The following is a 25,414-nucleotide window of genomic DNA, read 5'->3' as shown; positions in this document are numbered from 1 at the left end:
AATCCCAACAACGAGAAATGGAGCAGCTGCACCGAATAATTCTAGGAATAATTTGTAAATAACTTTCAAAAAATTGTTAGCATTTCAAAGTTCTTTTCCAGAGAAAGCCTACCCGCTCTGATATGGCACCCGGCAAAGTGTATTCCTGTGAATCTAGCTCTCAGAAGATGTTTAGCCAACAGAAGTGTCAGGAACTAGACAAGTCCCAAATACCAAATTTTCAGTGGCTGATGTTATCCCCTGGAGCCGTTAATATTCACAGGCTTTCCCATGAATAAAGGGACATTTTTCTCCAAGCAAGAAATTATATATCAATAACTGTAACATCAGTTCTTTCTCTTTCCCTTAAACACATACAAGATCAGACAGAAAGAGTTTCAAAGCCCAAACAGACTTTCTTCAAGGCAGCAGAATATCAGGATACAAAATGTAAGTGAGGCTTATCCATTCATCATAGCTAGTTTTTCTTAGATTGCATAGACAGCAGGCATTTTATCGTACTTTATACAATCATGCTTTGTAAGAACTTACTCAAGCTACCACCTAGCTCCCTAAGTTCCTCACTGAGAATCACCACAGAAGTACAACCTTTAAAATTTCCTTCCCAACCAAAAAAAAAAATAAATAGTTGGTGCTCTGGGAAAGGATGAGGAATACATAATTATAGGCAAACTGCCCTCTTACCAGAAACCAAGCATTTCTGTACCATGAATAAGGCTCAGAGACTATAAAGCAACAGATGTTCATGGTGTTTTGGCTCATCAGACTTGGTGCTGCAGAGCAGAAACATATGAGGTGAGCTGGTTTCACTTAACATCTCCTACCAGTGCACTTGCAGGTCTTACCAGCTCAGGCACAAAGCCCTCTAAAAATCATTATATTGCTTCTACACCCAAGCTTCACACCTATATACATACTGTTCAGCAGGAACCACAAATCAATCCCTGCACTGTTGTCCAAGATGGCAAATCCAGATGACATACAAAGAGCTTTAGTCTTGGTTGTAAAGAATACTTCTGCCTTCTGAGCTTCTGGGACAGATAAATGGCGGCAGTATTTGTAAGTAAAATTTTTGCCTCTATAGCTTTGGGAGGTAATTGAGACAGTTTAGTGGTATTTCTTAGAACTTCACCAAGCCACTTTTGGAAGCTTTTAATGTGTAATTGTTTGTAGATCCCTGTTGGTGATTCATTAATGTCATTAATTTCTTTATCAATCCTTCAGTTCCACAATATTCACATGTACTGATACACGCATACTAAATTTTCTCAGCTGCCTCCTTTCTACTTTTTCTTGATAGCAAACTTTGCCTTCTAAGTGTTTTTTTTTCTTTTCGTTACTTTTTTCTTTGAAAGATAACTTTAAAAGAACAGTTTGATACAACAATATTTATTAGAAAATGATGACCCTTGCAGGCTTTTGAAGCACCCTGTGGAGTTTAAAGGAGAATTGCATTTTCTGTAGGATGTTAGAGGAAGTCTCAAGAGTATCGCTAAATAATATTCATAACAGTTCAGAGGTTTCAATAGTAATTTTCAGTTGAGCCTTTTGAGTGTGTCTATAATTTTCTCATAACTTTAATAAGACCTCTTGGGACAATCTTAGCTCAGTCTATTTGTCGAAAGATTTGTTTGTGCTCCTTGAAAGTTTATGGTCTGAAGGCTAGATTGTTATATGTCCAAGACCCTTCCCTTTACATTATTTGGACAATATTAATGGTCCTTAGCATGAGCATATAGGCCAAAAAAGGAAATTAGGTACGTCTGTGTTTGAGAAGACACAAATGATGTGTCTGAGAGCACACAGATGAGACTTTCAAAGTCAAGGGATGGAAGCGCTTCCTTGGTTTCAGTGGGTGTTGAGCTAGGCTGTTTCCAGAAGAAGTTTCTTTTCAATTTTTACACCTTTGAGTAATCTCTGTAAACTTCTCTTAGCTGCTTCCTGTCCTTTGGATTTTCTGTGTTCATCTAATTTGAAATAACTGGACAGACACACTATTATAGTTCAATCTGTTCTTCAGTATTGATTTTTTAGGCTGACATATGATTTGCTCCCATGGCTGCTTGCAGCAACGGATCTTTGAAGCCAGGAGTTCTTGACAGAAGAAATGGTGTTGTTTCATCCAGCCGCATCACCTGGGAGCCAGGAGGGCCAGGCAGGCTGGGTCACCTGCCCTGCTCGTGCTGGAAATGATGGCTCTACTTACATGACAATTTAGTGGAAGTCCACTGTATATGTCCTAACTAGACTTGAAATATCTGAACTCGCCATTGTATGGTACAAAATGTGCTAAAATGGGAGATGCTGCCTTATCTACCTAATGTCAAAAATGACAATGTTCTTTTTTCCTTTTTATGCCAGAGTTTGAAGTTAACACTTTAATTACGTTAAAGTTTCAAGTACAGTCAGAATTCATTTGGGCTGAGGTGTGATTTTTACAGTTCATTCCTGGCTAACACGGGGAATCATTTCTTCTGAAAATCAGAGGTCCTGAAGGGAAAATATTTCCAGTGCGTTATATTTCTGTTGGTTTAAACACAAATCCATCAGTAGCTGAGCACCTGAGAACGAGCAGTACAGGGTGTGGGGGGGTGTAAGCTCTGCTCTTCTCAGGGGTGGAGGTACCCACATCTAAAATGCAGGTGAGATAAGCCATCTGCATTGGTCTTGTTTACTCTGATCAATGCTGGCTAATGATCTGACCTTGTGCATCTCTAGTCCGCATCCCCTCCACTCCCTGTCACTGCTCAGAGACCGATTTGAGGCCATATCTGAGCTGATCAGATGTTAGAAGTGGACTGGAAGATGAGGGGGAAAGGATGACGGAGGCTTCCCAGTGCTGTGGCTGCTACTGTAGGAGTGCACATCACCAGGACACATGGCAGAGGGCCGGGGTGGCCAGGGGACGCCACAGCCATCTCCTGTCCCTCCCCTCTCCCTGGCTGTCCACCCTGTTCACACATTACATGCTGTACGTGTACTCAGAAGGCATTAAAGCACAGCAATGTCTTTATAACTAGACGAAGTAGCAATCTGATGTCAACAGTTTCTTTAGGAATCACTTCTCACTCTTCAGTTTCTTTTTTCAAAGCAACAAGCCTCTATTTGGAAACAGCCATCACAAGTGGATGAGTAAAAAACCAAACATTTTAAGTGAGGGCATTATTCTGGTATAACAGATAATGAAAAAAAAACAACAACAGCCGGTCAGTTAGCATCTTTTCTGCAAAAGCACAGCCATATAAATATCTTTCATTCCAAAAATGTTTTTTCTTTATTTGTACAGTACAACCACAAAACACAAGAAAATATTACAATTGCTGAAATTCCACCGTTTAAATGGAGTAAATAGCATTTCATACATACAAGCATCATTTGTAAAATATAAAATACAGACATTTATAATAAAATTCTGTACTATCCTTAGCTACAGATGAATCATTTTCCTCCCAAGCTTACAGGACACAAAAATACATAGAGAAAAGCAAATGATAACAAATTATGCTACTGGAATGAGAGGCAACTAGTCAACAACTGCCATCAACTGTTAGATTATCTTTTATAGCTAATACAAAGACATACTCTCCTTAAAGCATGCCACAGGGTGTAATTTTCATAAGAGGAAGGCTATACTCTAAAACTATATATTTCATAAGGACTATAGTCTGCAGAAATGCTAAAATGCACTGAAAGGAGTGACATTTAAATCTAATTATGGAAAGATTTTCAAACTCAGCAGACAATGTAATTTCCTCTGTAGTTTAGTGAAGCTATATTTAAGATAATTTTCTTGATTATTCTACTTTCACAACCGAAACCATTTCAATATAAAATGATGAGGTGAAAATTCAGTTTTCTGCTTCAACATCAAGCAGAAGAAATATGTCTTAGGGAGTTCATTTGGGGGGCTGGCGGGGAGATCTTTTCCTGCTGCAAAGCATTGTGCCATTTGTCAACAACTTAAGATATTAAGGAAGTACCTTGGGAGCAAAGTCACAAAGGTACATTGCACAATTGTACTTAAAATGCCATGATATATATTTTTCATAAATGTTTAATTCTTTAGGATAGTTAAATCCAGATTTTCTTTCAGTCTGAACTTCTCAGAAGACAGGCAGGATTTATACGATCCTGGGGTAATAGTACATTTTGTTCTCCGGAAATAATGCCTGTCTATCTATCACACAATATGAATGGGAATTTCTAAGCAGACAGAAGCCTGTGGCTAAAAATTTCGGAGTGCCTACCTTCAAGTTTCTGAGTTGGTGTTTAGGAAACTAACCACAAGCCACTTGGCTTCCCTAAGGTGCCATGCTGTTACAGGTCCTTTTGCATAGTACTTCTTCGGGTCTGCTGTCCCCTTTGCCTGGGCAAAGAGTCATACGTGGGCCACAAATTGCCATACGGAGGAGGCAGCATGCCAGCAGCTGGGGTATCCGCGGCATAAGTCTCCCATTTCCACCACAGCCTGGATGCCATGGTAAATCGCTCAGGCCAGTTCTCCCAGAAGCGTTATGCTGGAAAGTAAGAGCTGCACAGCAGAAGGATTTTTCATCCATTGATACTTCCACTGACAACAACTGCTGTTTCTTAGTGGGGGATAGTGGTGGGAGACGCCGCATCATCAGCAGGGGAGGGTGTCACATAGAAAGGGCCAGTAGTGACTGGCAATAGAGCTGCTGGGACACGGATAAGTTTTGGACATGCCTGCGTGCATACAACCATCCAGAAAAGCCTGCAAGAAGTACTAACAAATAAAGAGTGTGGCCCAGAAAAGAAGCAAGGTAAGACCCCATCAGGGGACAAAACTTGCTGGCAGAGGCCAGCCTGGAAATTGGACATCCCTCCCACATGCTGTTGAAAAATACACTTTGCCTGTGCTTTGTACATAGACTTCTTTGCTGGCAGCAAACACCTGCTTCATTGTTTTCTCCTCCAAGCAGTGCCTTGGTGATTAGAGGTTTAGGAGGCAGGAAAGTTCTTCATGAGATTGTAAAAAAGTACTGCTATGAACTGTACATGTCAACTTCCTAATGATTTTAGTAGGTTTTGCTGGCACCCTTGACTATGTTATTAAATGCCTGTCTGCATTTCATGGTGACTGGGCTTCAAAAAGTGATCTTCTGTTTCTATGACTCCATTTTCCAGATATAAAATGAGGAAAACAGAATTTCCTCACTCAAAGGCTGTTGGGAGATTAAAAGCACTGAAACTTTCTCTCTTTTCAGTGCTCAAAATCATTAAGCTGCTCAATAATTATGGCACAATAATAGAATAACTTAGACAAATTTGGTGGCTGAATACATTTGATAATAGCATGAGGACAGAATTATGCGATAACAGGCTGAGGACAAAGTTCTTTGCAACCCTGGACCTAATTGCTACGGTTTTGTGTGGCCAGAATAACCATTTTTCATCATCAACACAATCCCTTCCAACTTCTTCCATTCTGTGATTCTTGTCATTATTATTAGCTGAAAAGTAGTACTTCTCTTCTAGGTGCCTTAAACAGTTTAAGGCAACTTCGCAAGGTCCTTTCACTGGTTTTGGCTAGGGCAGACTTGTATTCACTGGTATTCTGACAGAAGAACATTCAGCCTCTAGCTGCTGGGTGTATGTTCTTCTTGCCTTCTCATGCTTGTTTCCTTTGTGTGACTGGACTGAGAATCCTTTGGGGACTGAGGGGTCTATTCAGCACTAACCTAAATGCTTCGTATCAGTGAAGCTTAACGTTTAATATATATCACCATGCATCATTCCTAGATATATCTTGCTGAAACTTTCTTTTATTACAGTCTGATTCTTCTCTGTTTTGGCTCCTTGGAACGTTCTATGCCTTATGTTTTATCATTGTAATCAAACCTTCAAATTAACTAAAGAACAGTATACAATTCAGTAATGGATTTTGGATGTACTGAATTTGATCAGCAGATTCACTTTTACTCACAAACACTGGTTTGCACTGTTGCAGGTAAATTGTACTCTACAGATAAAGCTTTTTCAAAAAGAAACATTTCATGTGGTGTGGTAGCCACACGGCATATGAAAACCTTTGTATTTTATAGTCAACCTAGACACAGTAAGATCTTAACTGTAGTGAAGTAGAAGACATCAGTACAATGTGAAAGCGATTTATTTGTCCCTATTGACTAGTAATATTACAAGTTATTCTAATACCCAATAATATTAGGGGTTTCTTCTTCCTCTTTCCTTCTCTGTGCACTGCCTGGAGAAATACTTACCTTTACTTAGTAAACACAAATAAGAGTAATTGTCATTGTGGCAATATATCTGATTACTATTAATTATAACTTTAATATTAATTATTAGTATTTTGATTGTTTTATGTTGATGAGGGATCTGATACTGACTTGAAAACAGAGGTCCACCTAAAGCATAAAGCCTATTGGAAAGATTGTTCCTAACACTAAGTTGTATGTGTACGGTCCCAAAATTAATTTAATATCAATTCAGTTTCATTGGAAAAGCTATGCTAATGGTCAATTCTGCAGCCTGGTTTAAGATTTTATTGTTAGTTCTTTACACTGAGGTAATGCTTAGGACTTCATTAATGAAAGGACAGCTTGAGAAATATACATAGTGTTAATTTTATTTCATTTTCCTATTTATGAAAAAATAGTCTGAAATTAACTTCAGGGGTTGTGTAGGAGAAGAGGACTTTAGCTAGGAGTAAGAACAGTCACAGGTATTGTTAGTTTAAACAAAGAAGTGGGGGAAGTAGGGAAAATCATAATGCAGCATAAAACCAGAATCCATAGTTGCAATGTTCAAAAGAGTTGCAAATGTTAGTTCCTAACCCCATCTTCTCAAAGCATTTTGTAGATCCGACTTAAAATCAGGTGTGAGAGATTAGAATAGAAACCGTGGCACTGTGAGAGATGTTTTTTCCCTGGAAACTGGAGTTTTCAGTCTTTTATTCTCTATTCCTGGCAAGGTTAAAGACTTGTTGGAAGGATAGCAGGCTGGATTCTGGGGAAGAGATTTCAAGAGGAAGGAAGGAACAATCTTCTTCTAGCATATGTTGTAATTGTTTCCCATATACGTGTCATGAGCCAGACAGAATAGGATCAGGTCACTGATACTTGTTTTGCCACAACAGCAAGAAAAAGGGGTTGCTGTTGTTGTTTAATCACTTCATGCATTTCTGAAAGTACAGGGGAGAAAACCTGTCAGGTTTTAACTGGGTTTTTTCTGGACAGACCTACAGTTTAAGCCATTTCTTTAACCAACTGTAGGCCAGACAGTTTTTATATTTCTTTCTCAGCACACATTCCCTCATGAACATCTGGTAAATGTTACAAGGGTGTACAGTACACTTTGACAGAATCATAGAATGTGTTGAGTTGGAAGGGACCTTTAAAGGTCATCTAGTCCAACCCCCCTGCAGTAAGCAGGGACATCTTCAACTACATCAGGTTGCTCAGAGCCTCATCCAGCCTGGCCTTGAATGTCTCCAGGGATGGGGCCTCCACCACCTCTCTGGGCAACCTGTTCCGGTGCTTTACCACCCTCATTGTAAAGAAATGGATAAACCAATGATACTATTGTGTTCTATTTAGAATTAATCAACCCAATAGCATCAAATCCCCTCACATTAAAGTTTGCTTACTTCACAGAACCTTTTCTCTCATGTCCTCTGATGTTCTTTCTATACAAGTGTATCTTTTCAGGGGAAAGTGTAGAATTTGGCCTTACTGAAATTGTAATTTTCTTAAACCTTGAAATATCTCACATGACTCAAGATTTGCAAAGGTAACTTGGCCCGAGTGACAAACTTGTCCTTTTGTACTTCTGATAGGTTTGTTAGGTTGATTGAGAGTCAGTGGGTGAAAATAGGACTCAAATTCAGTTTTGATTGATGAGTCAGATGACACAGTTGAGAAAAAGTAGGACACTGCAGCTTGTGTTCCTTCTAAGTGGATAAAAATAAAGGACTAAATTTTCAAAAGATTCAGGTCACTGAAGTAGGCTTTGGTATTCATTATAGCAGGTGCATGTGGCAATAGTACCCATGGGCTGTTCCAGACGTTTCAGCACGGCAATGAATTGCACTTATTAAAATTTAACTCTGCTGAGGCAGAAAGGTTCCCTGGAAAATGAACCTGTCCAAATAGCATAACTAGGTGGGAGTATCAGAGATTGGATGGTTTTGCTTGTACTTCCTCATCTGTGAATAGTAACTCCTGCTTACTTCATTGTAGTAAGGTGGGCCTTCAGCGATGAAGAACAAAGGCCATGGCTGAGGGTTTCTGGTATGGTGTGTTGTTTTGTGCTGCACTCCCCATGCAGAGGTATTAGACCTCAGAACTACCAGGACTGACCACTGGAAGAGGTGGATTTGTTCTGCAGGAATGAAAAGGAAGGGTGCCTGCTTCAACGCTCCCTGCTACCATGTGCTGGCTGTAAAACGTATGCCTAGGGAAGGAGTTTGCCTGGGTTCTCCATCCTGCTAGGACAGTTGTAGGAAAATACTGGAGCTTGTGCCAGCCTACAGATAAACATTAAGCTCCTTCAGGTTGTAGGATCCGTTCAGCACAGGAAATATCCAAGGTCAGACACAGGGATGTTTTCAGGATAGCTGAGGATCTGGGTTAGAGCATTTTTTGTGTATTAGAGACCAGCAATGATCTGTGAGATGGTTCTCTCTTCAGAATTTAAATTCTCTAGGAGTCTAGAGCCCTGAAAAACCAAGTTGCCACACATCCTAGCTATCAGCTATGGCTGCAGCAGGAAAGAGAGATCCTTTCCCAGAGTTTCAACCCTACTCCTTCCAGGATCCCTTACTTCTTGGGCTGCATCTGGGCAGCATCTGAAAGTCATCCAAAGAACCTGCCTTGTGGCCCCTGCATGATCCACACACAGGCAGACACATCTAGGACCGGACTTCCCTACTTTAGCAAAGTAACTTGGCCTGGAGACAATATGTAGTTACCACAAGGTCTTATATGGGCCAGGATGTTTGCAGGCATCCAGTAGTTCACTGTTACAAACAACAACAGCTTCAAAAATGTCTCCAGCCACCTGAGCCCAACTGCCCAATGCAGAGTCCAAGAGCAACCAGGCTTCAGCATGCCGACTCAAGCGCATGAAGAAGTCCAAGTGCGCACACTGTTCAGTCTGAACTCATTACCCAGGTCAGGGAGGCCTCGGAGAGCAGTGGTGCGCTGTGTACACACCCTGGGGCTGAAGCTGAAAGCTATTTTGGCAAGTTAATGTGACCTTTCCATGAATGGGCAAGAGGGTGTGTTAGCTGCCAGTGAATATGTCACCACTGGTGAGTCCGGGTTTACCTCCCTACACCCCGCTGTAACACAAGTCCAACTCAGCCTGTCGCATAAAATTGGTTATATGAGTACACAAACTGTAAGGCAATGCAGACTGAATTAAAACAGGCAAAAGGACCTACCAATATTCCCAATGACTAAGAGACTGGGCCTGGGCCTCAATTAACCAAAACCAGAAATCATGGAAATGCAGCCTAACTACTGAAAAAATTAACTACGAGCAGGCCATTTGGTGAGGAACCCTTTCTGGGGCTGTGTGTTTTGAAAGTGACCCAGAGAAAGCTGGTGAGCTTTGATGGCACCATCATTTTCTGGGTGCCCAAGAACTACCACATCGCTGAGACAAAACCGAGACTGATGCTGGAGGTGAAGAGGAGGCAGGCTTGGGCACCCACAGCTGTTCGAGTCCACCTCAGCTACTACATTCTTTTATTGCCTTCCATAACCATCTTTAACACCAGAAGGGGGGAAGGAGTAGTAAAAATTCTGCAGAGTAGAAAGAAGAGAAAGAAAGTATTTTGTGAACCCTTATTTTCAGTACTAAGTATCTTAACTGGTTCTCCTCTTTTTGGCATCTTGAACAAGAGGTTAAAAAGACTGATTCTGCTGGCTGACTGCCACAGGACTTAGGAGGGCAAGGTCACTTTATTTAAAACACTGAATTTTATTTAATGTAATGCTCTAATAAGGTCACGTTGACATCCTGAGTTCTCTGAGCTATTACATTCCTTCAGCGTTAACACAAACCTACAAATCATGGGTAATTACCTTTCTACCAAGATATGGCACAACTTAGAATATAACAGTGAAAAGTCTGAGGAAGCACACACTATATATAATTACATGCAAACATATATGTATATATATGAATGTGTGTAGTTACGTACATATATGATGCCCTCATCCCTGTTGGACCTATACCTCTTAGAGTGACCAAGCTCCTTTTTGGGTAACGCCATTGGGTAAACCTGACAGCAAGTATACATGAAATTACTTTTTCCATGGCACAAAATGCTTATCTAATTAAAACCGTCATCTATCAGTTATCCCATTTGGACAACGAAATCATTGGGTAAATATGAATACTTATTGCAATGCTAAAGAAAATTACATTTACGCTGAACAAGGCATGAGTCACTCCAGAAAGGAATTGTGCCTGACCATGCATATAAACTTTCTTGATTCTAAACACTACTACTCCGTGACGTAAACCTTCCCCTAAATATAGCCCCGAAACCAGGCACATTCATTCTTTTGGTATCACAGATCAGTGGTCTTAACCTTTGTGGGCAGTGTCGCACCATTAAGTTAACGGCATAAAATGATTTTTTTTTTTTTTTTTTGAGGAAGCCACTAAATCTCAAGCTTTCTCCCCTCCCTCTCAAGGAGAATGCAGCCAGCCAGGATATTGGAAATGGCACGGGCACAGACTTCGCTGACTCTTTTTCTTCCACGACAATATTTCTACTGTCACCAGCTTGCTTGGTGATAAATTTTAAAGACCTAAATATGTCTGTACTCTCCTATCGCATCTCCATCCTCCTGCCACATTAAGATGGGAATGAATCCCCTCTTCAAAGACTACTTTTTCCTATTAAGTCAGGCTGTGTTGTTTCAATTTTTATAGGATTCACATTATTTGACCCAAATCTAGATGACTCCCTTTAGCCAAAACAGAACAGCTTACCCATCCGAAACAGAACACATGGCAACCCATCTGACTGCTTCTTAACTTGACTACGTTTGTGTTGGTGCCTCTGAGGATGTGATTCTTACAACTCCACATCCTGCCCGCCCACGGGGGCACGACATTCAGTCAGAGCCACTCGATGACCTTATATTAACTTTTGCAAAAGCCCACAAATTGAGTGTTCAGAAACAATTGTTCAGATATATTTTATTCTACAGAGGAAATGTGTTATGTTCCAGCCTTCATTTAACAGATATAGCAAATTATGAAGGATTCCACTTGTTCTCAGTTTCATTAAAAAAAATATTCATGGGAAGTTAAACGTGGCAGAATCCTTAATGCAAGTGAATTCAGAGAATCTTACATTTATGGCTATGTTTCCTCATGTACGCATAATTTAGGACAGATCAGTCAGGCTTTAGACTTACTATAACTGCTGAATTTATACTCATGCCAAATACGAAGAAAAATCCTGAAGGACAAATCAGTTCCCTATTGCTGTGCAATATTCAGCTGTCAGGGTGACACAGCGTTGATATTACTTCATGTTCTCCGCACGTAACTGTTTACTGGCTCCCACGCTGTCCTGGTTCATCCCACTCTTGCCCAGCACCACCACCTCCTCTGTTCACTGTACTGTGAGCTCAGGCTATAGATATGCCAGAGCAGAACAGGTTTGGCAGGACGAGTATTACCTAGTAACTGATTTTATTTCCCCTGCTTCTCAGGACTTAAGGTTCTTCAGCATAATTATTTATACTTTTTTTGAGAGGAACGACATTTTCTTCTAAGACTGATGTCAAAATGTTTGTGAATTTGCCATGAGACTACTCTTTCAAAAAAAAAAAAAATCCTTTCAGTCAACTTCAAACTTTCCGTGTATTTGAGCCACTTTCAGTTATTTCTTTTTGGTCATGAAAATATTTTATAGTCTTGATATTAGTAACAGTGCCAAATGTGGGTGTTTCGCCAGACTCATTCTCCCCTGAGGGTCTAGAGCTCAGTGATTAGGGCAGCAGAGCCCCAGCACCAAGCCTCCTCTTTGCCATATGCTGTTCAGGAGAGGCCAGTCTCTGGGCGCTGGAGCACTGTTGTGAGCTATTCTTGCGTTTCACTGAAGCTACTATTTTTGTCTAATGTCATTTACATCTTCTGGAAAAAAGACTAGAGTACTGTGGTCCCCCTCTCTGGTCACTGTCTGCCACCAGGCTGTCATCTCCCTCCAGCCTGCCACCATCTCCTTCTCTTCCAGTGTTTGGAGCGCTTCAGCGTTTCACTGGAAATAATGTGTTGGTAACAAAAGATTTTTCTAGTTAACCAAAAAGCTCAGATAAGAATAGGCTGCCATTAACACAAACCCTCTTTATTTCAATTTCACCTCTCCTAACAGAAAGTGTGATTCTCACGGCTCTGAGAGGGCCTTACATTTTTTATGTACGGGAGAGGATTTTCTCAGCCTCTGGACAATACTAGAGAAGCTGCTAACCCAGGGATGTGACAAGGGAACTGTCCTATCTCCCGAAGCAGCAGAGTTAGAGAGTACTAACTTCCTCTATGGTTTTATAGCACCCCAGGACACAAACATGATTTCTGTCTCAGTTCTATGGGTGAATTAGCATGTCTGTCTTCTACCCTTGTAGACAGGCAGCTTGTACGTGCATTTTGTGTACCCCAGAAGGGAGTTTGGTGCAATAGAGAGCACCAGTATCTACCAATAGTGGGTTTCTTCTCCCTGCTAGCAGCTGGACTTCTGTGGCAGCAAGGAGCCCAGTCCTCACTGGGCGTAGCTAGTGGATGAGTGATGTGATGATGTGGTACGCTTTATTAACTAGATTCATGTTTTATTAAGAGGGATCATCACAGCAGAATGAAACTTCTTCTCGAAAAAGACTGTTCTGTAACAGCCTGCTCCAGAATTTCAGTCAATCCTTGCCGAAGTGTGTTGTGACTTTCTGTTATACAGTACATAACCCTGAATTCAGTACACTCCATCCGTGACTAGCTTGATCCTTGACTAGCAAAACAATGTGACAATGGAGCATACTCCGGAATGACATAATTGCATTCATATGTAATGTTATCATGGTAAATACAACCACTTGAAGTCAGAAAACTGAACATTATGACACCTTTCTGTACATCTATCCCAATGAAATCTGTAATTTAATTATCAGGTATATTAAGGGCTTTGAGTTAAAACAGGAACATAAACAATGGTGGCTGAAACTCAGACTGTTCAGGTGTTTGCTTTGGAAACAAGAATGTGAACACTTCCGTGACACAGCTGCACTGCTCTGCCGTTGTTCCCCCCAGCCCACGCCTCCAAAAACCTGTGGGGGAAAAATTGAGTTATAAAAGCAGTGCGGGTTCTGTTCAGCAGAGTCCTCCTTTTCTCTCTAGCCCAGCAAGCCTCCAAGTGTGAGAGACTTCTAAAAATGGAGAATGAGTGATTCATAAAAATGGAAAACTGAAGGAGGCCAGTAAATAAAACTGTCCAGCTACCCAGCCACCGTTTCCTATCACTGCTGAAGAGAGGTGTGTTCTTAGGCAAGTATTTTCTAACCTTTAAACAAATATTTGGCTTGTAGGTTGGGAAAATACTGTTTTATAGCAAAGACATGCCCATTCCCTATCACGACGAATGCAACTCTACCTAGCAGATGTTGCCACAAATTAGATCGTATTATGAAACTTATTGTATCTGGCAAGCCAAGTACACTCGATCAAAATAGAGCCCAGTATATCACACGTATTGTTTTAAATGGCTTTTCTATTGAAGATGGGGGATACTCAGTCATTTGGAATTTGAGGGGACAAGTGATTAAGTAATTGGATGGAGTTAGCCAAGCATACCAAATTGGTCAATGAGGTTGCTTGACCTCTTTTTCTCTAACAATGCTTAAATGCATGCTGTCTTAGTGCGATGCAATAAAACATTTGTTTGGAATACTCCCTTCAAAAGCCTGTCTGCATGACCATCTTCCAGACGGTATCCGTTATTAATTGTCATTGCTATTGATTTAGACCGCCTTTTTCCTACACATCCTGGTTTACAGCAAAACCATACATTTTAAAGATACACTGATGCTGATGAAAGGTGCTGAAGTGGTGGTGTAGGGATGCGACAGCTCTGTCTTTGTCCTTCTGTCAATTAACTTCTGGATATACAGCATAGATTTTCTTCAGTCATTCATTTCAAACCCTTCCCCTAATTTAATTATGCTGCACCTCTGTACGGTGCTACAATTAATATATACGAAAAAGGCACTTTGGAAGCATTTACCTTGCAACATTTCAGGAGTTCAGCTGTGGGGGAAAAGTTTATCTTCCTACCAAAACACCCCAGTGCCCATGGTGCCCCCCCTCCCCAGTTGTATGGTCGAATGTGTATGCAAGAGGTGCACACACACGCACACCACAGACACACACGTTCGTAGGCCAGAACACGTGTGCTGCACGCCTGGCATGGCATCAAGGGGCTGCTTGCTGGGCCTGTCAGGCGTGTACCTACCACAACCCCCAAGTGTGCTATTAGACCATGCCTTCAGGCACCTGCTTTTTGCATGCGTGAACACATTTGCATTTTGACCACCCAACAAGAGGAGGGGAGTGGGGAGGGCCTTAAGCCTCTGGAACAACTCAGCTGTAGCTGGCAGTGAGGAATGGGGCCAGGAACTGGATGCGCCGTTCTGCCAGGCCAGATTCATTCCACAGCCCAGTGTAGCTTTTGTATAAAAGGAAATGTTGACACATCGTTTTAAGTTTCCAGCATGAAAACTTTTTTCGTGCCTTTCATTTCTGTACTTTTTTCCCATTTTAGTCCTTACAGCTTAGAGGGGTACCTCACAACTTAAGATACGTTGCCGGATTTGATAAACTCTGTCCGAACTCATTGGCTCAGCCCCAGGAAGTTTCTAATTTACAAGCTACCACTGTGTTTCTGTGACTGTACAAGTCGCCATCAGCCGAGACGTGAAAGGGAAGCGGCAGAGCCCCACAGGATGTGACCAGGGAATCTCCTCTCTCTCGTTTTCCAGAAGCTGCCTTTAGTCACCTTAAGGGACACTCTGAGAAACTACAATTTTCACTGCTCCCTTTCGTGGGGTGGGGAACTTCTTTGCGGGTTAACTGTACGACTGCTGGCTAGAGTTTGAGACGGATGATGAATGAAGTGTTTGAAGCGAAACGTTGAGAAGGCTGGTGGTTGGGACCACGCAGGGGGCATTTGTATTCACCGTGGGCACTGCTCTGAGCATTAGCCGGCCACTTTGTACCATTAAAATGTAAGTATCTCCAGGAGCGCAGGCCTGGAATGAGTAAAACTAAATAAGTGAAGATAACTAAGTAACGAGTAAAGACTCATTCCGCTTGGATGGGGCTTCTGGAGGTTACCTGCTTCAAACCGCACCCCCCGCAGGACCGATTTTGAAGTTATGTCCCAGTGGAGCTGAGAGGGAACGCAAACGCCTGCCGTCAGGGTTCCTCCCGGAACACATCCCACCCCCGAACCCCGAAATTCAGCCCCCTGCTTCGCGCTGCTCCGTCTCCCGCGTTATTGCCTTCCTCTGCTTTGGCCAGCGCCCTTTCAAACGTGAAAAAAACACAACAAACAAAACCACCGGAAAAAAAAAAAAACCCAAAAACAAAAAAAAGCCCCTAAAACCACCAAAAGCAGCGGAAAGAATTGCAGTTTGGGGGGGTTTCTCACCGAGGGGGACGGGGGAGGGGGCAGCGAGGGGAGGAAATCTCCAGGCACTTTTGCCTGACAAGGGGAAGAAACCCCGGCGGGAGGCCGGGCCGCCGAGGAGGGAGCGTGGGGGTGGCTCTCGGTCGGCTTCACCCAGCGTCAGCCGGGGGCCCCCACGCGTGACTCGGTGAGGAGAAAGAAAGAGACAAAGCGCCGTTTGGCCCGGCGGCAGAGGCGTGAGGCGGACGGGCCGGGCCGTGGGGGCGCTGCGCCGGCGGCAGCAGGCCGCCCCTCAGCCGCGCTACCTGCGCCGCCCGCCCACGTGAGCGCCACATCACCGCCGCTCCGCGCCTTCAAAGTCAGTGCCCGCAGAGAGAGACAGGACACAGAGGGCAGGCGGCGGCCGTACCGGCCCTCCCCACCCCCGTTACCTCCCCATCCCCGTCCCCTTTCCCCTTCCTCAACCCCCTTCGGCGGCCCGGCCCGGGCGCCGTCTCGGGAAGATGCTGCAGTCGCTGGCGGGCAGTTCCTGCGTGCGGCTGGTGGAGCAGCACCGCTCCGCTTGGTGCTTCGCCTTGCTGGCGCTGGGTTACCTGCTCTACCTGGTGTTCGGCGCCGTGGTCTTCTCCTCGGTGGAGCTGCCTTACGAGGACCTGCTGCGCCAGGAGCTGAGCAAGCTGAAGCAGCGCTTCCTGGAGGAGCACGCCTGCCTCTCGGAGCGGCAGCTGGAGGAGTTCCTCATGCGGGTGCTGGAGGCCAGCAACTACGGCGTCTCGGTGCTCAGCAACGCCTCGGGCAACTGGAACTGGGACTTCACCTCCTCCCTCTTCTTCGCCAGCACCGTCCTCTCCACCACGGGTAAGGAAAGGAGGGGCGCGGGGGGGGGGGGGGGGAGGCGGCCCGGAGGCCTTCCGGGGAGGCCCGGACCCCACTTCTCCCTCAGGGCCGCGCCGGGGAGGTGGAGGGGTTGGTGTGGGGCTGGCTTCCACGGAGCGTGGGGGCAGAAGGGCCTGTGTGTGTGTGTGTGTACCTTCTGCCCGCCGCCCCCCCCGCCTCACGCCCAGGGCCGCGGGGCTGGGCGTGAGGGGGGGGGGGGCGGCGGTGGCAGTTGGCCTCCAGAGTAATCCTTACTTTCCAAACTCTCTGGTGTGAAGGGAATATTTGATGCAAGAGGCAGCACCCGTGGGTTTTAAGCCCACCCTGTTCATCATTAAGAGCCGGGTTGCGAACTTCCCCCTCCCCACCGCCCTTGAAAATGTGGGTGCTTTTGAAAAGCCCGTGGGTGCCCGCCTCTTTCTGTGAAGTTTTTTTTGTTTTTTTTTTTTTTTTTTTTTTTTTAAATGGTTTTAGGGGTGTCTCTATTAAGCTCTTGGCCTCCTTTGCGCTTTTTTCAATCTGAAGGGGGGGGGGGGCTGCTAACCTGGGTATAATAGTCAAATTTCGGTTTTTCAGTTTTGTATTTCACCTTCAGTTTCTGCTTAGTACTTGGCACGTGAAAGACTGAAAGATAAGTCAAATTTGCTTCCCCCGTAGCAATTTTCATTGGTGTGTTGAAAAGCTGGAGGACGCATCCCCTTGGCCATAGTTTTTTATAAGCACTTATTTTTCCCACAGCCGCGGTTTCCCATAAGATTGTGGCGGACAGCCCTCTTGCAAAGGATGAGTGCGGGCATTTGCGCTGGGCTGTGGTGATTTGAATGTGGCTCACTGCGATACATAACAAAGGCTTCTCGAATAAGAAAAGCTTTAAAAAAAATAAAAATCGCCTTAAAATTAGTCCAATCAGAGGGCTGCGAGTCTTGGCAGTACATTGATGCAACTATGAAAGATGCAGTGCTTCCCCCCCGTAAGCATTCTTTCTATTGTGGGAAATATAATCAGCTGATATCAATAATGACATTGAATAATTTACTTACTTGATCTTATTTTGGTGCTTCCTGACTGATTTCAAACAGGCAGCGCCTGTCCTAAAAATAGTTGTCACTGAGTTTAGAGATCAGGTTGTCTGCTTGTTGTAAGGAGTTGTGGGTTTTTTTTAAGAAGTGAAATAGGGTTATGGGTGTCCCTGTAATACCTCCCCTCTTGTTTTAATAACTAGGATTTGTAAGAAGAGAGAAAGTGACATGCTTGTGACAATTAAATGCTTGTAGTGAATAAATACCTAAGCTTTAGTCAATGTATAGTAATAATGTTGGTGAGAAAAGCGTGAAATTTAAATTCGGCGTTTAAATCTTTTTTAATTTTTTTATTTTTCCCTTCAGTAAAACTGTAATGGACCTTAAGGTGCTGAATTGACCTTATGATGCCTGTTTCCATTTGACCTTATGATGTCTGTTTCCATTCCTTATCAGTTATACTTGTACTATAAGATGTAAATTATTTTGTCCAAGAGCTATTTTTGTATTCAAGTTACTTTTTCTATACAGTAATAACCTGCACTTTGAAAAAAAGGATATTAAAAAAGGTCCTGCTTTTCTATTTGGTCTTATACAGCATGGTGTATGTAATTCCTCATTTTTTTCATCAGACAAAAATCTAATTCACAATCCCTGTAGTTTATTATTTTAAAATTTGGCAATATGCATTTCAGAGATGAATCAATCAAAAAATGGGAATGGGACTGAGTTGGTAACGCTTTAGTACTGCCTGTTAAAGCATAGGTACAGGATATTTGTATTTGGTGGTACAGTTCAGGCACAAACATCTCTTTCCCACTGCACATCTGCTAAAGGGCAAGGCATAACCTGGCCCTGCATGCATAGCTGATTTGATCATAGAGGCCCTACAAGGAAAGTACTGAAAAGACAAAATACCATTGTCAAATTGAAAACCTTTTAGAAAACTCCACTTAAAAGGCATATGCTTAGAAAACACAGAGGTCTGAAATGCACGTGATATCATTATTTCTGTGAATTTCAGAAACTGAAGTTCATCTAGTCATCACTGACGTAATAGACCACGCATTGAATGATGGTACTTCCTTCTATGTCTGATAGTCCTTTGGGTTGGGCCTCTTTCAAAGAAAAAAAAAAAATCCATCAGTTTCTTGGTTTGTGCAGTGGCCTTTAGCTTTACTTGTTTCCTATTTAATATAAATAATAACTTGTGCAAGTAGACAAGTGTAAATCCAGACCAATATAGTATGTCCAACACTTGTTCAAACTCTTCCCAGAGAGCACAGATTTCTTGAGGTGTGTTTTTTTGCCCCCCAATTTACTCTGCACCTGTGCAAGAAATTTTTCAAATCTTTTGACATGATCATTAAAGTGAAAGACAAGCAAGAAACAGAACCTGCCTCGTCATCTCAAACAGCTGTCTGGAAGTGTTTGAACATTCAAACAATGCTGGATTATTACAAACTGTACACCTGAAACACGCTCTCTCTGCCAAGTACGGTAAGGACAAATGCAGAAAAGAGAACCCTGGTGCTGATGGTACCAGCTGAGGCTTGCTTCTCTGCTAGGATAAGTGCAATGAAATTGCAGGGAGCACTGGGATGTTCCTTGTGTTCAGCTGACTGAATTTGTCATTCATCATCTAAATAAACGCACACCTACCCTTTGCACAGAGGACAAGGCTTATTTCACAGCCTTTTAGTTTTCTATATAAGGAAAGTGTTTAATTTTAGCATCCCCAACTCCACTTCTTCCCCTCCTCCCCCACCCCAATCCTTATTATATTCTTTGGCTTCTTACTAACTAGAGAAAATCCTCGAAGAAAATGATAAAGCCAGTTAAGAATTTGGAAAAAATTCTTAAATGGAGGGATCTGGCTGAATAAACATAGTAAGACAAACTGTTAATTGAAAGCAATTTATATTGCTGCACACATGGACTGTCACAGGACAGTCACAAGCTGCTTGAAGGACAGGCAAACAAAGGGCAGTGAAATGGACTGGGGCTGAGGCTTCAGCAGATAATAGCAGTGGCTAACAGCAGGTTTCTCTTCTAACAACTTTATTCCTCCCTGTGCAACTTAAGCAGTCGTGCCATATGAGCAGGTTGCCATATGAGCAGTGTGCAAGAGGAAGCAATTTGGTCATTAATCATTGACAACGTAAACAGTAAGAATGTACAGTTGTGTGCATTTAAATAGCATCTGCCTTGGAAACTCTGTAATTATGACCTTATGCACATCTGTGGTCATAGCTTGTCTCAGTGCTAGATGTCATGAATGAGCTTGCTGAAGCAATCATTTCTGGTTGGCTTTGTTGTGGGGCCATCTGTACAAATATGTGTTTTATTTCTAACAATAAAAATTAAGTAATTCTTGTGCTAGCTTTCCCAGGTAGTGTTTTCACTGTTCTTGGTGTGCTGTTAGGCTCACAGGTCTTATCCCATAATGGTGCAATATGGCAATACTGCACTACAGGAATTGTAAGCAGAATGGAGTAAAAAAAGGGATTTATATTGGTTGTGTTGCAAGATATGAAGGAAGAGTAAAGGGGCTTCCATTTGTTGAAGGAAAGGAGATGCCAATTTATGAACTTAGAGCCTGTATTTTTACACTTGTTTTTGGAAAGGGTCGTCTCACTGTAAGGATATCCCACGGCCTTTTATGCAAAAGGACCGTAAGTCGAATTCTGACTGTCCAGCTTTGAGTATTTTTGCCTCCATCACAAACATGACTGTTGGTTTTATTTAACACTTGGATACCAGAGGGATGCTAAGAGCTTGGATCCTTCTCTGTTGTGATAGAGTTGGCAAGACACACGTTACAAGGAAGCTAGGATAGACTTGTCCCGATTAGGGATTTACAGAGGAAGAGTGAGGAGAGTTTGCATCTTCTATGATGGCAATGCATGTTTTTCATTTTTTGGTTAAGAACAGGCTGGACTCTCAACTGAGCCACAGGAGTCAAGACAGTAAGAGAAGGGAGGAGAGGGCTGTTAGTATGCCACTGCTTCTGAAGCCCATAATGTGGTTATCTGCAACGTGGTTAGTGAATATCAGCATCTTCTCCAGAACTTAGCCTGTACCAGTTTCAGTGTTGGTGCTGAGAATGGGTATATTTTGCTGCGTTACAAGGAATGATGCCCAAGATCCATGATGTACGGAATTCCGAGTTCTGCTTGATGGATTCTGAAGAGAGTAATGAACATCTATGCAGTAGTTGTAGCTAAATGCTGACAGTGGATGTTACCTTGGAACTGTTTGGTTGAAGGACTAGTAAAGAAACAATATGGCTTTCAGGAAAGTTTTGCATTCAAGTTAAATTGCTTATGTGAGTCTCCCTGCCAAGCAGTATGAGGAGTTAACGTTAATGCATATACAAATTGATTTGTAAGGGCATTCTCTGTTAGGTCTGATTCTCATGAGCATTGTTACTGATGATTTGCAAGAGAAACTAAACTATATCTTTATGAAAGACAGCAGGCTGGGAGATTGTGCTGGAGTCAGTGGATGTACTGCAAAAGAAGGTGCAGCCTGTATGGAGAGACTGGGGAGAGAGAAACCTGCCAGTCTCCATCACTTTCTCCATGTTCTTCTGTCAAGAAGTGGTCTTTTTAGCTTTTCTTCCCCCTCAGGGGAACAGACTCCCCATCCAGTGCATATTTAGTGTGCAGTACAGATCCTAACATATCCGTGGAAGATTAAGAAATGCCGTGAAAGCATCGTGATGTCTTTGTAATGCTCCCTTGTAAGATTCATATGCTCTTACAATAGAGCCCTTCTGGTGGAAGAGGCTACTCGGGTCTTTCATACCTCATGGAAGAATGTGAATTTAACTTGATTAGAAAGAGGATAGTTCACAGAGGCTTTAAGGAAAGCAGAATTTTTTGTCCTATACTTGAATTTAATGTAAAAAGCATATTTTATTTTGGTGGCACCAGAATATGTGGCCTGCGTCCCTGAGGTTGCCTGTGTTAGCTCATTAATACACACTGAAGTGTATTATGAAATACACATTTCATAATTCATACCAAATGTATGTCTAGAGACCTGTCGTAAGATTCTCTGTTGCCTCTTGTATGAAAACATACAAGCTTTGTGATGGTTTAAAGTCGCATCAGTCTCGCTAGTTGTCACCTCTGACTCCAGCAGAAAACTAAACTTCATTGTACTACTGCTCTGCCTGTAGCACTCATGGATCATTTAAATAGGAGTGACAAATCGCAGCTATTCACCAGGGTGGGGATGCCAAACTTTGGGAAGGGGCTTTGTTTCTCTTTCCAGAGTTGTTTGTTACTTAGCAACGACATGGACAGGAAAAGGTGATTTGCTGGGGATGATCTAGGAGACAAAGCGAGACTGTGCCGAGCTCTGCAACAGAGTGGTTTTTATACTGGAGTGCTCCTAAGAAAAGGAAAGGAAATGAAGAGGTAAGTTTAGAAAGATGCCAGAGGAGAAGGATTACATTCAATAGGCCAACTGTTTGGGCACTGACTTAGTATGTGAGAAACCACATTCTTCTCCCTCCCTTGCTTGGAGGGATTTGAACCTGTGCCCCAGTAGAGTGGTTGAATGCTACAGGGTAGTCATAGCGACTGTCCCTGAGACTGTCCCCTTCCATATAGATCAGTAGACTGTCCTGGAACTGGGCGTCCCACCTCTCAGATTAAGCAATATAAACACAAAGTGAAAGAGTCATTCTGTCTGCCTGTGTGTCTGCTTTCCTCTCAGGGAAATTCCTATATTTTATACACTGTAGAACAGCTCCAGACTTGCTGCTGTCATATTCTAGTCTGGCCCCAGGGTTAATATGCTGTCTCCTGGGATGAGGGAGGTTTCAGTTGAGTTCGGCTTAATGCCATTCTCAGGATGAGGATTTGAACTAAGGTTTTCTAGCTGTCTTTAGGAAGAGGAGATAAAAAGACTACCATGTTACAAGGAAGCCTGTAAGAGGAGGCAAGATGAAAATCTGTAGGCAAGTACTGAGAGAGTAGGTTGGATGCTTCTGGTCTCCCTGTCTTAGAACACAAAAACATGGGAATATTAAATTAAATTAAAAGAAAAAATAAAATTTAAAACCAGAAAAGAAGGGACTTAACAAGTTTTTAAAAAAAAACCAAACCACAAACAAACCCACCAAAAATCTCTTGTATGAATATCTCCAAAATACCTGTACTTGTCAAAATCAATGACAGTAAACTTTTGGGGAAGTATATTAGGCTCTGTGCTTCAGGATGCAAGTCACTCTTTAGTTGCCAGAGATGACAGTTACAGCCAGCAGACCAGTCGGTCACATTCTCTCTTGTGTGTCCAGGACAAAGGGACGAAGTTCTTGTTTTCCCTGCTGAAGTAGGTGGTAGCAGAAGGGGAATCTGTGTCTGTCCTGTCATGTGTTCCAGGCAGGGTGGCAGTTGCTGGTTTCTTATGTGAGTACAGCAATTAGCTGTGCCAAACTCCTGCTTGTGCTTGCTGAAACAAAGGGTGGCAAGAGTAGCTCTGATCCAATGTTTATGATTAACAGGCCAATGAGTAGTAAAAACCATCTCCTGGCAGAAATTGGAGAAGCCATACAGTAGCATGACCGTATTATTGTTTGGAGAGGTGCTGGCTGCTGATGGATGGAGTGTCTCTCTTACAAGCTCTGCCCTCACTCCTGTCTCGCTGTTCCACCTGCCTTGCAAAATCCCCAGTGACGAGGAGCCAGCGCAGCAGCTCTCCACAGGTGAAGGCCTGCAACCACTGCCTCTGTAGTCCTTCTATGTCAGATCTAGGGTCATTGTTCCTCTGCTGAAATACACATGCAAAAAAAATTAAAAAAAAAAATAAATCACAAACCCAGTCCATTGAACTCTGTGTGATACACAGAGTGTAAGTGGGGTCAGGACTGACTTAATGGTGTTTTGCCCTAGGCTTATTGACTCGCTTTTTGTAAGTGTTAACTTTGCTGTTTCTCTGCGTTTTTTTTTCTAATTTAGCTATGTTGAAATTATTTGCTGTTTGTCACAGGTGGATTCCATGGCCTCCTGTTACTCTGTTATTATTTTTAATTATGACTCTGGCTTTATTTTGTTCTGTGATATTTACATCTTTATTGAAAGGAAGAGAGTAGTCTCTCAAAAAGTTGCCTTTCATTAAAAAGTTTCTATTTGTAATCCTTTTGCAAAGCTGGATTTTTTATTACCATTCTACTGACATCTCCAAGTCAAATCCTAAGCTAAAAGTTATATGCGCTTTCAGAGCAGGACTTCTAAAACTTAACAATTAAATCCTGCAGTTACTGACCATTGCTAAGTAGGATTTTCACTTCTATGTGAATGTAATTTAAAATAAGTCTTCTTTCAAATCCATAGTTTCTCCTGTTTTCATTTATTTGTTAGCTGTTTTTTGTTCTTTCTTTGTTTTACTTTGGCCCACTGCATCATCATTTTAATAATCTGTGGGGTTTTTGGATGGAAGAATGTCATAATGGAGAAAAGTCTACTTTAGCCGCTACTCCAGGTTAATTATAAAGTAGGCTACAGACTGCTAAACTATATGAAGACCAGGCTATTTCTCGCCATGTGCAGAAGTGGAATTTTAGCAATTTGTGAAAAATTGGGATACCTGTGAGAGTTTTGATGCCTTCAGGATTAAAGAATAGCAATAAAAAGTTTCTTGGGAATTGGCTATCTAAATTCCTCTGTGTTTCTCTGGATCTGATGTCAGCTGCTTGATGGTTATGATATTTGTACAAAATTCAACCAAAGTCCTAGAGTAGTCACTGATGATGACCCAGAAGGCCTGAGGAGAAATGTGTCAGTTTGTTTTTCAGTTAAGAACCTAGCTGAAACCTTACATAGATTGTGTTTCTTATGAGGACAAAACAGTGAAGTGGTCCTAGTTAAGACCAGGACTGAAAGGAATGAATGAAGCAAAGCTTTTCAAGTGGCTGTGCTTCAGAAAAATATCAGGGTGGCTTTTGCAAGAACAGATGGATTTTCTCTCCCCTGGAAAGAAAAAGATACACATTCATCTCTGAAAACAGAGTATGAAAACTTCCTTGCAGGAAAAGCACATATGAATCTAAATGGTACACCAGCTGTCACCAGACCCCAAACATTTAATAACTGATGCTTCTTCCTAGGTATTACCATAGTCTGTACTCTAAGCTGATTCTGTGCCAGTAGCTAAAGCAGCTTCAGAAGGTATCACAGCATCTGTGAGGAACTGGGGGCATGCAGATGCAGAAGCAACCATGTCGCTTAGGCAATATTCCCCAGCAGCGGCTGGGGGGGGAGGAGGTTGGTCTGGGAAACAGGTTTTGCCAGCTGAACAAGCCAACCCAGTAGTCTTCTGAGTACTGCTGTGCTTGTGTGTGAGAAAGTGAGGCTGTGCCCTCTGACAAAGTTACATACTATTTACCAGTAGAAACTTTAACATCATTTTTCCATCTTTCTTCTGAAAATTGTGAGTCCAGACTGTTGTACACTAACAGGGTGCAAAGGCTTTCTGTGTCTTTTTACTTCTGAAGTAAAAAGTGAAAACTTCTGGAGTAACCAGAACTTTACAGAATGTTTTCAAGCATAATTTAATATTGTCTCAAATGCGGCTTTTGAGAGAACTAGTACCATGAGAAATGGGGTTTTGTCATCTCTCTTGCTCCTTGAGCATTTCATGTTCCACACACTGAATGTATTTTCTGAAGGTGTTAAAAATAACTCCAGAATCCAAAATGAAAGGTTAAAACCTACCTCCGAATTTCATGCTATATGTAGTATCCGAGTACCTCCTTCTGTGTCTTTCAATTAGTTAAAGACTTTTAAAATCAAATCAGCTAAATAACCTTAAAGTATTTAGCAGT

General features: G+C 42.4%; 1 protein-coding gene across 1 annotated transcript in view; it reads left to right on the top strand.

Moving 5' to 3' along the window:
• The first annotated feature begins 16,130 nt into the window (after window positions 1-16,130).
• KCNK1 (potassium two pore domain channel subfamily K member 1) overlaps window positions 16,131-25,414 on the top strand; it is a 37,912-nt gene continuing 28,628 nt past the window's right edge. The window contains exon 1 of the mRNA XM_054196704.1: window positions 16,131-16,540. Coding sequence (XP_054052679.1) covers window positions 16,186-16,540 — 355 coding nt within the window. The 5' untranslated portion in view covers window positions 16,131-16,185. The remainder of the gene's footprint in view (window positions 16,541-25,414) is intronic.

The sequence above is a fragment of the Rissa tridactyla genome, chromosome 3 (assembly GCF_028500815.1).
Source record: "Rissa tridactyla isolate bRisTri1 chromosome 3, bRisTri1.patW.cur.20221130, whole genome shotgun sequence".
Taxonomy (NCBI): Eukaryota; Metazoa; Chordata; class Aves; order Charadriiformes; family Laridae; genus Rissa; species Rissa tridactyla.
The sequence above is the reverse complement of the archived record's forward strand: the minus strand, read 5'-3'. Positions and strand labels throughout refer to the sequence as shown.